Here is a 12,463-nt window from a genome sequence, read left to right on the forward strand (position 1 = left end):
CAGTGTTTGACCGCAGTGGAAGCCACACGTGAAGAGGGAAAAGAAGAGAAAGTTGAGTGGGGCCCAGTTGTAGAAGGCTCTGGATACCATAAGGAATTATTTTTTCCTATGCAATAGGAAGCTTGAAAAGACTTTTGAACAGAGGAATGACTTGATTAAAGTTACTATTTAGGAAAAGTAAATTGGTTTCAGTTTATAAAGTAGATTTAAGTGGGGAGAAACGTAAAGTCAGGAAATTGCTGCTAAAGTCCAGGCATGAAATGGTAAAAGTTTGAAATGAGGAGTGCTAGTAAGAGTGGAAAGAAAACAATGGGTATAAAAAATACTGGGCAGGGAAAGTACTTAAAGTATTAGTGACAGGGTAAGGCCAGTAAAGAAAGAGGCAGAAATGTTTTTCACGTTCAAACCTGACTGACAAGAAGAATTATTGTACAGGTACTATTAACAAACAAGAAAATCAGGAGTTCAGTTAGCTATATTAAATCTATTCCAATTAGAGCTACTGGTGTGATTTTTGAAGACCATAGTGGACCTGTCAATAAAGAAAATTTAAAACTTGAGGTTCTGTTATTATACCAAACTTAGAGCAGTTATTTCAGGATTTGAAAACCTGCTTAAAATGCTCTAAGTTCAGTATATAATAACAGAACAGAGTCATAACAGAGTTCTGTCTGCCACTGACCCAAACCCTCTAAACCCAGAATTCAGTGTCTTCTGAACATGTAGTTTCCATATCATAGTCAACCCCTGTCAACATGGTAACTACTTGTTTCAGAATTGGGAATTTGGCAAAAATATTCTGTGTAATTAAGAGAGGTGGGATACTAGATAACTTATCAGTATTGTGTGCAAGAAGGTAAGCACCAGCAGGGAAATATGTTTAGCAGACATATTCTGTTTGGTCTTTATAATCATCAAGCCTAATTCTGATGCAGGTTGCCTTGCAAGAATTCATTCATTTAGCAAATCTTACAAATACTAACCATATACCAGCCATTGTTCTAGGTGCTGGGGTTATATCAGGGGACAAGGTGGACTTTGTCTCTTTTGTGAAGTTTCCATTTCAGGGGTCAAAGGTAGAGACTGACTGTATACAAATGAATGAATAAGTAGGTATTGTGTTAAGTAATAAGTGCTAATATGAAAATAAAGCATGATAAGGGAAATGAGAATGACAAAGGAAATGGTGTTTATAATATAATGTGGTTGAGAAGCCCTCCTGTATGGTGACATTTGAACACCATCTAAGGCATGAGGAATGTGGTTTTCTTGGGGAAGAATATTCCAGGTAGAAGAAATAACCAATGTATAGTGCTTGTGTGCAGAAAAGAATTAATATAGGAGGCCTGAGACTGCTATTCTTTGAAAGACCTGCTTGCAAGGTTGGCCCTTGGGTGGCATGTGGGAACTTGGGTTTTGGGAAATTTCCCACTATAGCATGATAAGAGTGGCTCACTGTGCCTAAACAATGTAGTTTATGCTGAAAATGTGATTTCCTTCTGGGTGTCTGGAGTTTTGGTATGTGCTAGGCAGAAGGTACCTTCGTGACTAGCCCACAGTAAACAGCCTGGGTGCTGAATCTCTGATAATCATCCCTGGTAGATGGTATTTCACACATGCTGTCACAACTTTCTGGAGGAATTAAGTGCATCCTGCATGATTCACTGGGAGAGGACTTGGAAGTTTGTGCCTGGTTTCCTCTGGACTTTGCCCCATGCATCTTTTTTCTTAGCTGATTTTACTTCATATCTTTTCACCGTAATAAATCATAGCAGTGAGTATGACTATATGCTAAGTTCTGTGAATCCTTCTAGTGCATCATCAAACCTGGAACTGGTCTTGGGGACCCCCACATGAGATATGAGATTGAGAGAGATACGAGATTGAGATAAAAGGTTGCTTTGCATGTTCAAGCACCAGCAAGGATCCAGTGTTATCTGAAGTAGAGTAAGCAGAGGAGAAAGTAGTAGATGAAGTTAGAGGGACTGTAAGAGGCCAGATTATTATAGGGTCTGCTAAGCCATAGTAAGGACCTTGATTTTATTCTAAGTGAAACGAAAAGCAATTTGATCAGGGAAGTACCGTGATATGGCTTATTTTGTAAAAGATCACTCTAGTCTTCAAACAGTACATGGAGTAAAGAGGACTAGTTAGGAAGTTATTGTAATAGATGGGTGGAGAGATAATGGTAGCCTGGACAAGGGTGGAAGTTGTGAAGGTGATGGAGGTACAACTGGACTTGGAGTGTGTTTTAAAGATTGATCCAGTAGAATTTGTTCATGGATTAGATATGAAATACGAGAGAGGGGTCAGGGTAACTTTAAGATTTTTACCTGAACAACTGGAAAAATGGAGTTGCCATTTGCTGAAATGGAGAAGACTGCTTTAGAAGTAGGTTTAGGGAAGGAAGGGGGAAGAAACTTCCATTTCTAAGTGACTATGAGATATGGATTAGATATCCAAATGGAGATACCACACAGGCAGTTGGATATGGGTCTGAAATTCAAGGGGGAAGAAGTCTGATTAGATATATAAATCAGGGGATCATTTGGAAACCTTGGAGTTGGGAGATCAACTAGGAAGGAAATTTAGATAGAGAAAAGGGGTCCAAAGATCAGATGCAAGGACACACTTTCTTCATTGGAAGATGAGGAGGATTCAGTAGACGAGACCGAGAAGGATGGCCAGTGAATAGGGAGAGAATCAAGAGTAGTGTCTTGCAGCTCTCAAGGAGGAGCAGGTGATCAGTTATATCAAATGCTATCAATAGGTTGATAAGATAAGCCTGAGAATTCACATTTGTATGGCACCAGGAAGTTTACCAGTGACCTTGATAAAAATACTTCCGGCCGGGCATGGTAGCTCACGCCTGTAATCCCAGCACTTTGGGAGGCCGAGGTGGGTGGATCACCTGAGGTCAGGAGTTCAAGAACAGTCTGTCCAACATGGTGAAACCCCGTCTCTACTAAAAATACAAAAATTAGCTGGGCGTGGTGATGGTGCCTGTAATCCCAGCTACTCAGGAGGCTGAAGCAGGAGAATCGCTTGAACCCAGGAGGCGGAGGTTGTAGTGAGCGGAGGTCGCACCACTGCACTCCAGCCTGGGTGACAAGAGTGAGACTTCATCTCAAAATAAATAAATAAATAAATACTTACAGTAGAGTGATGATTAGAAGATGGCTCAAGAGAAAATGGAAAGAGAGCAAATGGAGATGGCAAATTGAGGACAACTCTTTTGAGGAGTTTTACTACAACGGAGGAACAAAAAAACAGCACGGTAACGAGTTGGTAACAAGGAGGGTGAAGTTAGGGAAAGGTAGAGAGTCTTTTATTTGTTTAAAATTAGGAATGTTACATCGTTTTTGTTTTGTTAATGGGCATGTTACAGTATGAAGGGAAAAGTTGGTGATGCAGAAGAGAAAGGACTGTTGGGGACAACAGTGAGTACTTAAATTTATAGAACAAGTAATAGCTATGAAGTGTGATATAGAAATGAGAGTAATAGGTAATAATTTAGTTATGTGTACAATAATCTTGACATTACTACATTTTTATCAAAAGTGAAATTCATTCAAAAACTACTAGAGTGCCTACTATGTAGTGGGCATTGTTTTTGTCATTGGAGTTGAGTTTTCACTTTTTCCTCTCAGTTAGCTTACTGCATAGATGAGGAAATAAATGTGTAACAGGTACAGGATGCCATATAAATTGTATTGAGGATGGAGAAATGTGATTTCTATTTCAAACCAGGAAGGGCTTCACAGAGGAGGTGGTGCTTATTTCAGGATTGGGAATGATGACATGTACATCAATGGATATAGTGTGGCCTTAATATTATGCTCTCTGCCCTATACATTTGTTAGTTCCAAGCATTTGAAGTGACTCTGCAGGAAGAAGAGAGATTCTGGTTACTTCACAACACAATATAGTAAAATAAGAAATTAATGACCTACCTAGCAGGGAGACTTTTGAGAGCCTTGTCAATTTATTGTGTCTCCAGCAGTGTGTGCTCATGAATTCAATGGGTGATTTAAGCACTGGGGATGGAGGTGTAGGTGCCACAGAAAATTTGGCATGTTTTTCTATTAAAATGTTTTTATAAATACTTAGCTTTTCAACACTAACATTGAAACAGTGAGTATACCAATAGACCACACAGAATGACTCATGGTTAGAATAGTGCACATGGGAATCTACTCATTAATTCTTTTTCAAATCCTTTAAAATAATTTTAAGACAGTTGAACACTGTCCACATCTATATGAGACTAAGTAGCAGTATATTATAACTAAGTTCTACATATGAAAGTAAATTTTTAGAATGACTATAGTTTGAATTTTAGATTCCCAATTCGATAATCTATAGTATTCTATTATTTTCTTTTTCCTCACTTTTTTTTTTAATAGGGATCTTCTCTCTTGTTGATGCTGAAAACTTACCTTAGTGAAGATGTGTTTCAACATGCTGTTGTCCTTTACCTGCATAATCACAGCTATGCATCCATTCAAAGTGATGATCTGTGGGATAGTTTTAATGAGGTAAGTGACCTGGGTAATTTATTTAGCTCTTACTGTAAAAAGAGAGGAGTTCGTCTATTTATACTTTTTAGCATGTGTGTAAGTTAATCTGTGGTACAAAGCATAGTTATTTAAGAAAGGGGGGGATGGAGCTTGCTATATAAATATTTATGAATGGAGCACTAAATTTTATGTCAAGAAATGGGAGTGCTGTTCTTAGTTGTTGGAAAAGACGTGTGTGGGCTTGGGTAGCCAGTTTTTTTTTTTTTTTTTTCCTGTACCTTAACTTCTATTCCTATTTTGTAGGAAAGTTGTCTTCTCCATATTAATGAATATTACTATATTTTCATTATTTGACTTTTTTTCCAGAAATCTCTTTTCCTATCCTTACCCTTTTTTAGTTTTTCTGCCTCTTTTGAATGATTCTGTACTCTGCTCTATGAATCTCTTGCCTTTGTGACTGTTCCTCCAGAGTAGATGATACATCACAAGCTGACTGCATATTATCCTTGGATGATTTTGCTGTTGGAATTTTGTCATTCCTGGAAATATTCTAGCAAGCAGTGTAATTATGTAGAAGTTACACTTCAAAGCAGCACATGAACCTGGGCTGCTTCATGCATGTATACTGACTGCAAAACCCTTATAAGCATTTGTGTTTGTTACCCTGATTTAGATTGATGGGTCATAATACTTTGAAAGATCACAGATTTGACTGAGCGTGGTGGCTCACGCCTGTAATCCCAGCACTTTGGGAGGCCAAGGCAGGCAGATCATGAGATCAGGAGTTCGAGACCAGCCTGGCCAATATGGTGAAACCTCGTCTCCACTAAAAATACAAAAATTAGCCAACGTGGTGGCACATGCCTGTAGTCTCAGCTACTTGGGAGACTGAGGCAGGAGAATCATTTGAATCTGGTAAGCAGAGGTTGCAGTGAGCCGAGACTGTACCACTGCACTCCAGCCTGGGTGACAGAGCCAGACTCTGTCTCAAAAAAAAAAAAAAAAAAAAGAAAGATCACAGACTTATTTGGAAATTTGATGAAAGTTCTGGCCATATTACTCAGAAAAACCACATATGTGCAGAACATCACACACAGTTTCGAAGTTGTATTGACTCTAGGTTAGGAACCCCTGCTCTGGATCTTTCTCATACACTCTTACTGCTTCTTTGCCTCATCTGAATCCTGATACTTTCTAGCTGTTAGTCTTTTGCCCAGAAGATATACCTTCCCTACTCTCTGAATTCTCTTTGAGAACTTATTACCTAACAGTTGTTCCCAAATCATTGCTTTTTCCTCTGATCATATAGTAGCATTTCAATTGAAAGCCACATTGTTGACTTTATACTTACTGTCTTAATCTGTTGGCATTTAGAACATATTTCTGCCTTTCTCATTGACTGCAACTTTTGCATCATGGTGTTTTTCTATCCCAAACTAGTTCCCAACAGTATCCTCAGGTTTTTCAGCACCCATATCAAATTATGCATTGGCCTCTTCACTTCAATACTGCTTCGACACCCAAAAGCACCTTGGTTTTAGGCAAGCTTATTTTCTTCTAATCCTCTGGTTCAGAAATAAATAGGTCAGAGCCATGATAAATATAAGTTTAATTAAAATGGGAAGATTTGCTCCATCCTTTTGTGCTTTAAATAAATGGGCATATGGTGATTGAGGTGAGGCCTGCCATAGTAGAGTGATTTTATCAATTTAGGTACATCATGACTTTGTTGCTTACAATTCAAATTCATATATAATCTAGAAAAATAATTTGAATCCTGAGTTTAACCCACCTGCTTTAAAAAGACTGTTGTTCAAAAATTGCTTCTTAGTTATTGATACTAGATGTCTTAGGGGCTTTGGGCCTTAGAGGGTCTGCAAAGCTCTGACACTAGGTTCTAGATTTTATAGATAACTTCATATATTTTCTGGGAAAGAAGGGCTGTGACCACTAAAGTAGTTTACCACTGTTTTCTAGAAAGACTTAAGGCAACTGACCTGTTCATATGTCACTCTTCTGCTGCCGCTGCTCCCTGGCACTCCCACAGTATTAGGTCCTAAGAGACTATCATTGTGGAGGTGGAGGGTAGGAGCATAAAGAGAAACCCAGACTCAGGTGCTTCACAGGATTGAGTAGCAGCGTTTCTGATTCTAGACTGTATATCATTATTCATATCTTGTAGATGTTAGTATTGTGATTTGAAAGAATACTTATACCTTCTTAGGGATTTTAATCTTGATGAATTTAGGGATTTTAATGAATTCTTAGTTGGTTGATATATGTGCCACTTCTCAACCTAGTGCCTCCCTCACTCCCTTAGCTATCACTTAGCTCTGTTCCAGGTTACATTCCTTTTAGCAGTTGCTCATTTACCTAGATTAGAAGTGTAAACTCAACATTCATGTTTCTTTTTTATATTAACATTAAATGTAGTCTTTATAGATGGTAGGAAAAGAGGGAAGGGTATAGATAAATTAAAATGTAAAATTTTTTAAACCAATTTTTATTTTTAAGGAAAAAGTTTTATATATATATATATATATATATATATATATATATATATTTTGTAGGTCACAAACCAAACACTAGATGTAAAGAGAATGATGAAAACATGGACCCTGCAGAAAGGATTTCCTTTAGTGACTGTTCAAAAGAAAGGAAAGGAACTTTTTATACAACAAGAGAGATTCTTTTTAAATATGAAGCCTGAAATTCAGCCTTCAGATACAAGGTACATGCCCTCTTTCTTTTCATGCCATCTCTTTTGCACTCTCAGGTGGAAATATTTTTAAGTGTTTTATAATCATAAGTTCTTGTGAAACCTAACAAGATTATCCCTTCCTAGGAATAGCTTAACAAAGTTAACCTTCCTACCAAATTAAAAAAAAAAAAATCATATGTAACTAACTGAAAGAATAGTAATTTTCCAATGTTTTCTTTTTACAGCTACCTGTGGCATATTCCACTATCCTATGTCACTGAAGGAAGAAATTATTCAAAATACCAATTGGTATCATTACTGGATAAGAAATCAGGTTTGACTATAATGACAGTTCTGATTGGAAATGGCATAATTTTAAAAATCTGATCAGAGTGCATATATAAGATTACACTTTCCAGTGTGCACACTCTCTGAACTGGTTTTATGAGTTGCATATGCAAGATGTGACTAATGTGAGATTGATTCTGTATATCATGCACAAAACTGGCTTTTAGCCATGTGAAATAAGGTACAAAAATTTGCAGAGAATGTACTGGCATTCCTGAAAGAAAATAGCGAATGCCATGTTTTTATAACCAAGATTAATATTTTGTTACAAAATAAGAGGAGTTTCTTAAAGTATCCTCTGCTATCTACTGTCTAGGGTTGGGCTGAGGCAACTGCATTTTAACAAGATACACCCTAAATGATTTGTGTGTATAATTGAGGTTTATTCATGATTGGATTTAGAGTAAATAGTTATTGCAATATGCCCTGCAGACATAGTATATGTTTTGGGGAACAAGAAAATGGGGCAAGAAACTATGATAGCAAGGGGGAGGGGAATAGTAAAATACAAACGTGGTGTATGCTGATCTACAATATAAAAAGCAATTGAAATGTAATTTTGGGCCATTTGTTAAATACCACTATGAATGTCACACCACATATCTTCCTTTTAATTTACATCCTAAAGAAACACAAGGCTCTTGGGTTCTGTAGGACCCATTAGTGATGCTTTGGATTGAAGAAAAGGGAAAATTTCTCATTTGAATTTGGATCTGGTGTCAAAGCCTATATTTTTGAGGGGTGAGTGTAGCTTAGTGGTAAGGAATGAGACTTTGGAGACTGCCGAATTCAATTCTTAGCAGTACCATTGATCACTTATATGATTTTAGGCAAGTTACGTGAGCCTCATTCCCTCAGCTGTACAAAAGAGATAGTAATTATACTTACTTTATGTAGTTGTGGTGAGGATTAAATGAGTTCATTTATATGAAGCACCTAGAACAATGCCTGGCACGTATTATGTGCCGTATTAATGTTAACTATCATTAACGTTATTGAAAAAGTAAATCTTTAATATATCTATATTACATAAAACCTTGAAAATGGAGAGCAAATCTTATTACCCTATCAAAACTATTCTTATGATTATTTTTTATAGTCATTTTTAATAAATATTTGTACTTAGTCAAAATCATTATGTATATATGATTTCTGTATCTTGCCTTTTTTAACTTAACATATGTAGTAATTGACTTAACCTACTTGATTCACCATTTGTTGTTATAAAATATTGCCTTAATTAAATATTTCAAATCTTAAAGGTTTTTCCATTATATGAAATTTTTTAAGGAATGCTTTTCAAAAATGAAGACTGCGGTACCTTTTGTGATTTGGTACATATAACCAAATCGCCCTTTTTACTGTGTAGTTACAGTTGATAATGCCACCTGAAATACATGAATGTGCCAGTTTCATTGCAGTTTTACCATAGTGGAGTGTTAAAGCAGCAACAATCTAATTATTTAAAATCCTAGTGGTAGTTGGTAATGTCATCATATCTTTGATAGCATAGCTGGAAGTACAAGGAATTGCTACTGTCTTTGAGTAAACAAAACTCTAACTTTGAATGAGCCCTAAAAGGATAGTCTCTGACCCAAGAGAGAACAAATAACCCCATCTCCCTATATCCTGAAGCACAGCCAAAACATGGCTGGAGTATTCGCAAGAAACTAATAAGGAAATTTTGCAAACTTTCTGATAGTATATTAATTTTCAGTGCTATTAGAAATAATTGGGCAATAAGAAATCTGCTTTTATTATCTGTTTTTTGTTTCATTGGTTGATTTTTTTGTTTGTTTTTTCTTGTTTGTTTGTTTTTTTTTTTTTTTGAGTTGGAGTCTTGCTTTGTTGCCCAGGCTGGAGTGCAGTGACAATATCATAGCCCACTGCAGCCTCAAATCCCTGGGTTCAAGCAATCCTCCTGCCTCAGCCTGCCAAGAAGTTAGGACCACAGGCATGTATCACCATGCTTGGCTTAATTTTTGTATTTTTTGTAGAGACAGGGCCTCACTATGTTGCCCAGGCTGGTCTCAAACCCCTGGCCTCAAGTGATCCTCCTGCTTTGGCTTCCCAAAGTGTTGGGATCACAGGCATGAGCCACCGCACCTGGCTCCTCTTTACTCTTTTTTTTTTTTTTTTTTTGAGACGGAGTCTCGCTCTGTTGCCCAGGTGAGAGTGCAGTGGCGCGATCTCAGCTCACTGCAAGCTCCGCCTCCCGGGTTCACGTCATTCTCCTGCCTCAGCCTCCTGAGTAGCTGGGACTACAGGTGCCTGCCACCATGCCCGGCTAATTTTTTATATTTTTAGTAGAGACGGGGTTTCACCATGGTCTCGATCTCCTGACCTCGTGATCCGCCCACCTCGGCCTCCCAAAGTGCTGGGATTACAAGCGTGAGCCACTGTGCCCACCCTCCTCTTTACTCTTTACCTGAGTTTATTCTGAGCTTGTTAAGCTCTTTTTGAGAGTTTAACCCCATAGACTAGCTCATATTTTACTGCTTTAGCCTTCTAGGCCCTTACCTGGCATTCTCTGCTTTTGCCGCACAAAAATTCTATCAGCAACTCAAACATGCCATACTGCCTCTTTAGGTCTTTGCATATGCTATTTTCTCTCCTTAAGGAACACCCTTGCCTCCTCACTCCCTCGGCCTACTCCTGTTTATTCTTCAGATCTTAGCTCAGCCATTGCTTGCTCCAGGAAACCTTTCCTTCCCTGAAGACAGTTTAGATGCCCTACTTAGGTTTTTTAATAACATTCTCTACTTCTCCACTCATAATATACTGTAAGTACTGTTCACTCATATCTATCCTCATATTAGGTATTTCCCCCATTGACAGTAGTGATCATGGCTATATGAATCACTGTAAATCACTTTTAGCACTTAGTAGGCACACAAAAACTTAATGAATTAGTAAATTTTAGTCCATAATGAAGTGACTTCAGTCTCACTATAAAAATTTCTAGGAAAAGAACATGCAAAGCCTGATAAAATGATGTTTTCTTTTTCTCTTCCTCTTCTTAGTAAAGAGGAATATACAAAATTCACTAGAATATAATTGATTTAATCTAGAGCTGGAACTGGGCCAATACATGATGAAAGTAGTGTCTGTTACTTCCTCTTCTCAACTGTGTTATTTCCCTTGCTGCTGCTGCTGCTGCTATTTTAATTCCTGCCATTTCAGGTTTAGAGAGTCCACATGAAAACTTCTGTCCTTACGTTTGACCCTGAGGACAGCTGAGCCTTCTTGGTTCCTAATGCTCCAATGAGAATTACTCTTAATTTAACTGCATTTTTATTTTTTCTATTCTCAAAAGAAAGGTAGCAGAGAGGGTGACTTCAGGCTTCTTTTATGCTGTAATACTTTAGTATAGTGTATTATTTTGATGCTTGATGGTTGGTTAAATCTTTAATATATTTTCTTTCTTTTTTTAAATATATTTTCATGTGTTCTAATTCAAGGGTTGTTGGGTTAGTTCATTAGTTCAGTTGTATATAGGAGTTATGTTTGGTCAATGTATTTGTCTCCTTTTCTCACATACATGAATTTTGAACAATTAGTATTTATTGTGCACAAGAAATGCTGATGGGGCCATTTTTCCAGTCTACATATTGAGGAATTATATTTTTTAAAGTTTCCCTCTTCCCTTTCTTCCTCCCTCTCTCTCTCTCTTTCTTATCCGCATTTTACTCAGACCTAAGATCTTTAACTATAGGAGATTTTTGTATTAAATCTAATGCAAAACATTCATGTTTCCAAATGGATATCACTATCAGAAATACTGCTGTGAAAGTTAAAGATATGTCATTGGAAGAAAAGGTAATTAGGATGAAAGAAGGAAGGGCATATAGTAATTAAAATGTTTATCATGTGCCATTCTCTGCTCTTGCCTTTTTTTCCCCTAATAAAGGAGAAAGAAAGGGGTATTAGAGAAGGGAATGCTTTTGAACAGGAGTGATAAAGTTCAATAGCATGTATGATGCTAGCCCTCTGGAGCAAACTGTACAGGAAATTTTGTAACTTTGTAGTAAAAACATGTTTTTTAGTTTCAGAACTTTAGTTTTTTTGTAAAACAGTAGTTGATTTTCGTAGCTCATTGACAAATGGTTTTTAAAAATCACTGTTAGATTACTTCATCTGGGCTTCTGCCATTTAATATTGCAGTTGCTCACTCTTTTTTGCTACTCAATAGACTGAAAATTGAAGTGTTAATCTGTTAATGACTATAGTAAATTAAAAACATATGAGGGTAGCTTCATCCACGTTTGAGCTGTAGGATGTAGTTACTTCCCTTGTGTGCAAAACTATTATTTTTCAATACCTGTGGTTTTAAGGTCCACCATTCTGGATCATTCAGAAGAACTGAAAGAGACTAGTGATGTTGATTCTTTAAATGATAACTCTGTCTGTCTTTGTGCTGTTGGCTGTACTGCTTTATGTTGTGTCATCTCGATGACAGTAATAATTTCAAGTATATTCCCAGCTGTGTCCCTCCTCTTTACCATCTGGACTTGGCTAGGTTTACAAAATGGCAAGCTGCTTATCAACCAAGGTATTCCGTATGTATTTCAATGTTTTCTGCATCCATCTAGTGGAACAATTGTCATAGCCATCATTTCTTGTCTCCTTTTATGGGCAAGGGAGACTTGGGTCTCTGTAGCCCTTCTTTCTGGGGTTCTTTGTTTCTTTTCTTTACGTTTGTTTTTATTAGAGACAGGGTCCTGCTCTGTCACCCAGGCTAAGGTACAGTGGCACGATCATAGCTCACTGCAGCCTTGACCTAGTGATAGTTGACCTCAAGTGATACTCCTACCTCAGCCTCCTGAGTAGCTGGGACTACAGACATGTGTCACCATGCGGGCTAATTTTTATTTTTTGTAAAGATGATGTCTCA

General features: G+C 37.4%; 1 protein-coding gene across 13 annotated transcripts in view; it reads left to right on the forward strand.

The window, feature by feature from the left end:
- LNPEP (leucyl and cystinyl aminopeptidase) overlaps positions 1–12,463 on the forward strand; it is a 105,951-nt gene that overhangs the window by 67,365 nt on the left and 26,123 nt on the right. For all 13 annotated transcript variants that reach the window (XM_063811388.1, XM_009449397.5, XM_063811385.1 and 10 more), the window contains 3 exons: positions 4,407–4,538; positions 7,091–7,251; positions 7,467–7,555. In XM_063811388.1, the coding sequence (XP_063667458.1) occupies positions 4,407–4,538; positions 7,091–7,251; positions 7,467–7,555 (382 nt within the window). The remainder of the gene's footprint in view (positions 1–4,406; positions 4,539–7,090; positions 7,252–7,466; positions 7,556–12,463) is intronic.

The sequence above is a fragment of the Pan troglodytes genome, chromosome 4 (genome assembly GCF_028858775.2).
Source record: "Pan troglodytes isolate AG18354 chromosome 4, NHGRI_mPanTro3-v2.0_pri, whole genome shotgun sequence".
In the NCBI taxonomy this organism is placed as follows: Eukaryota; Metazoa; Chordata; class Mammalia; order Primates; family Hominidae; genus Pan; species Pan troglodytes.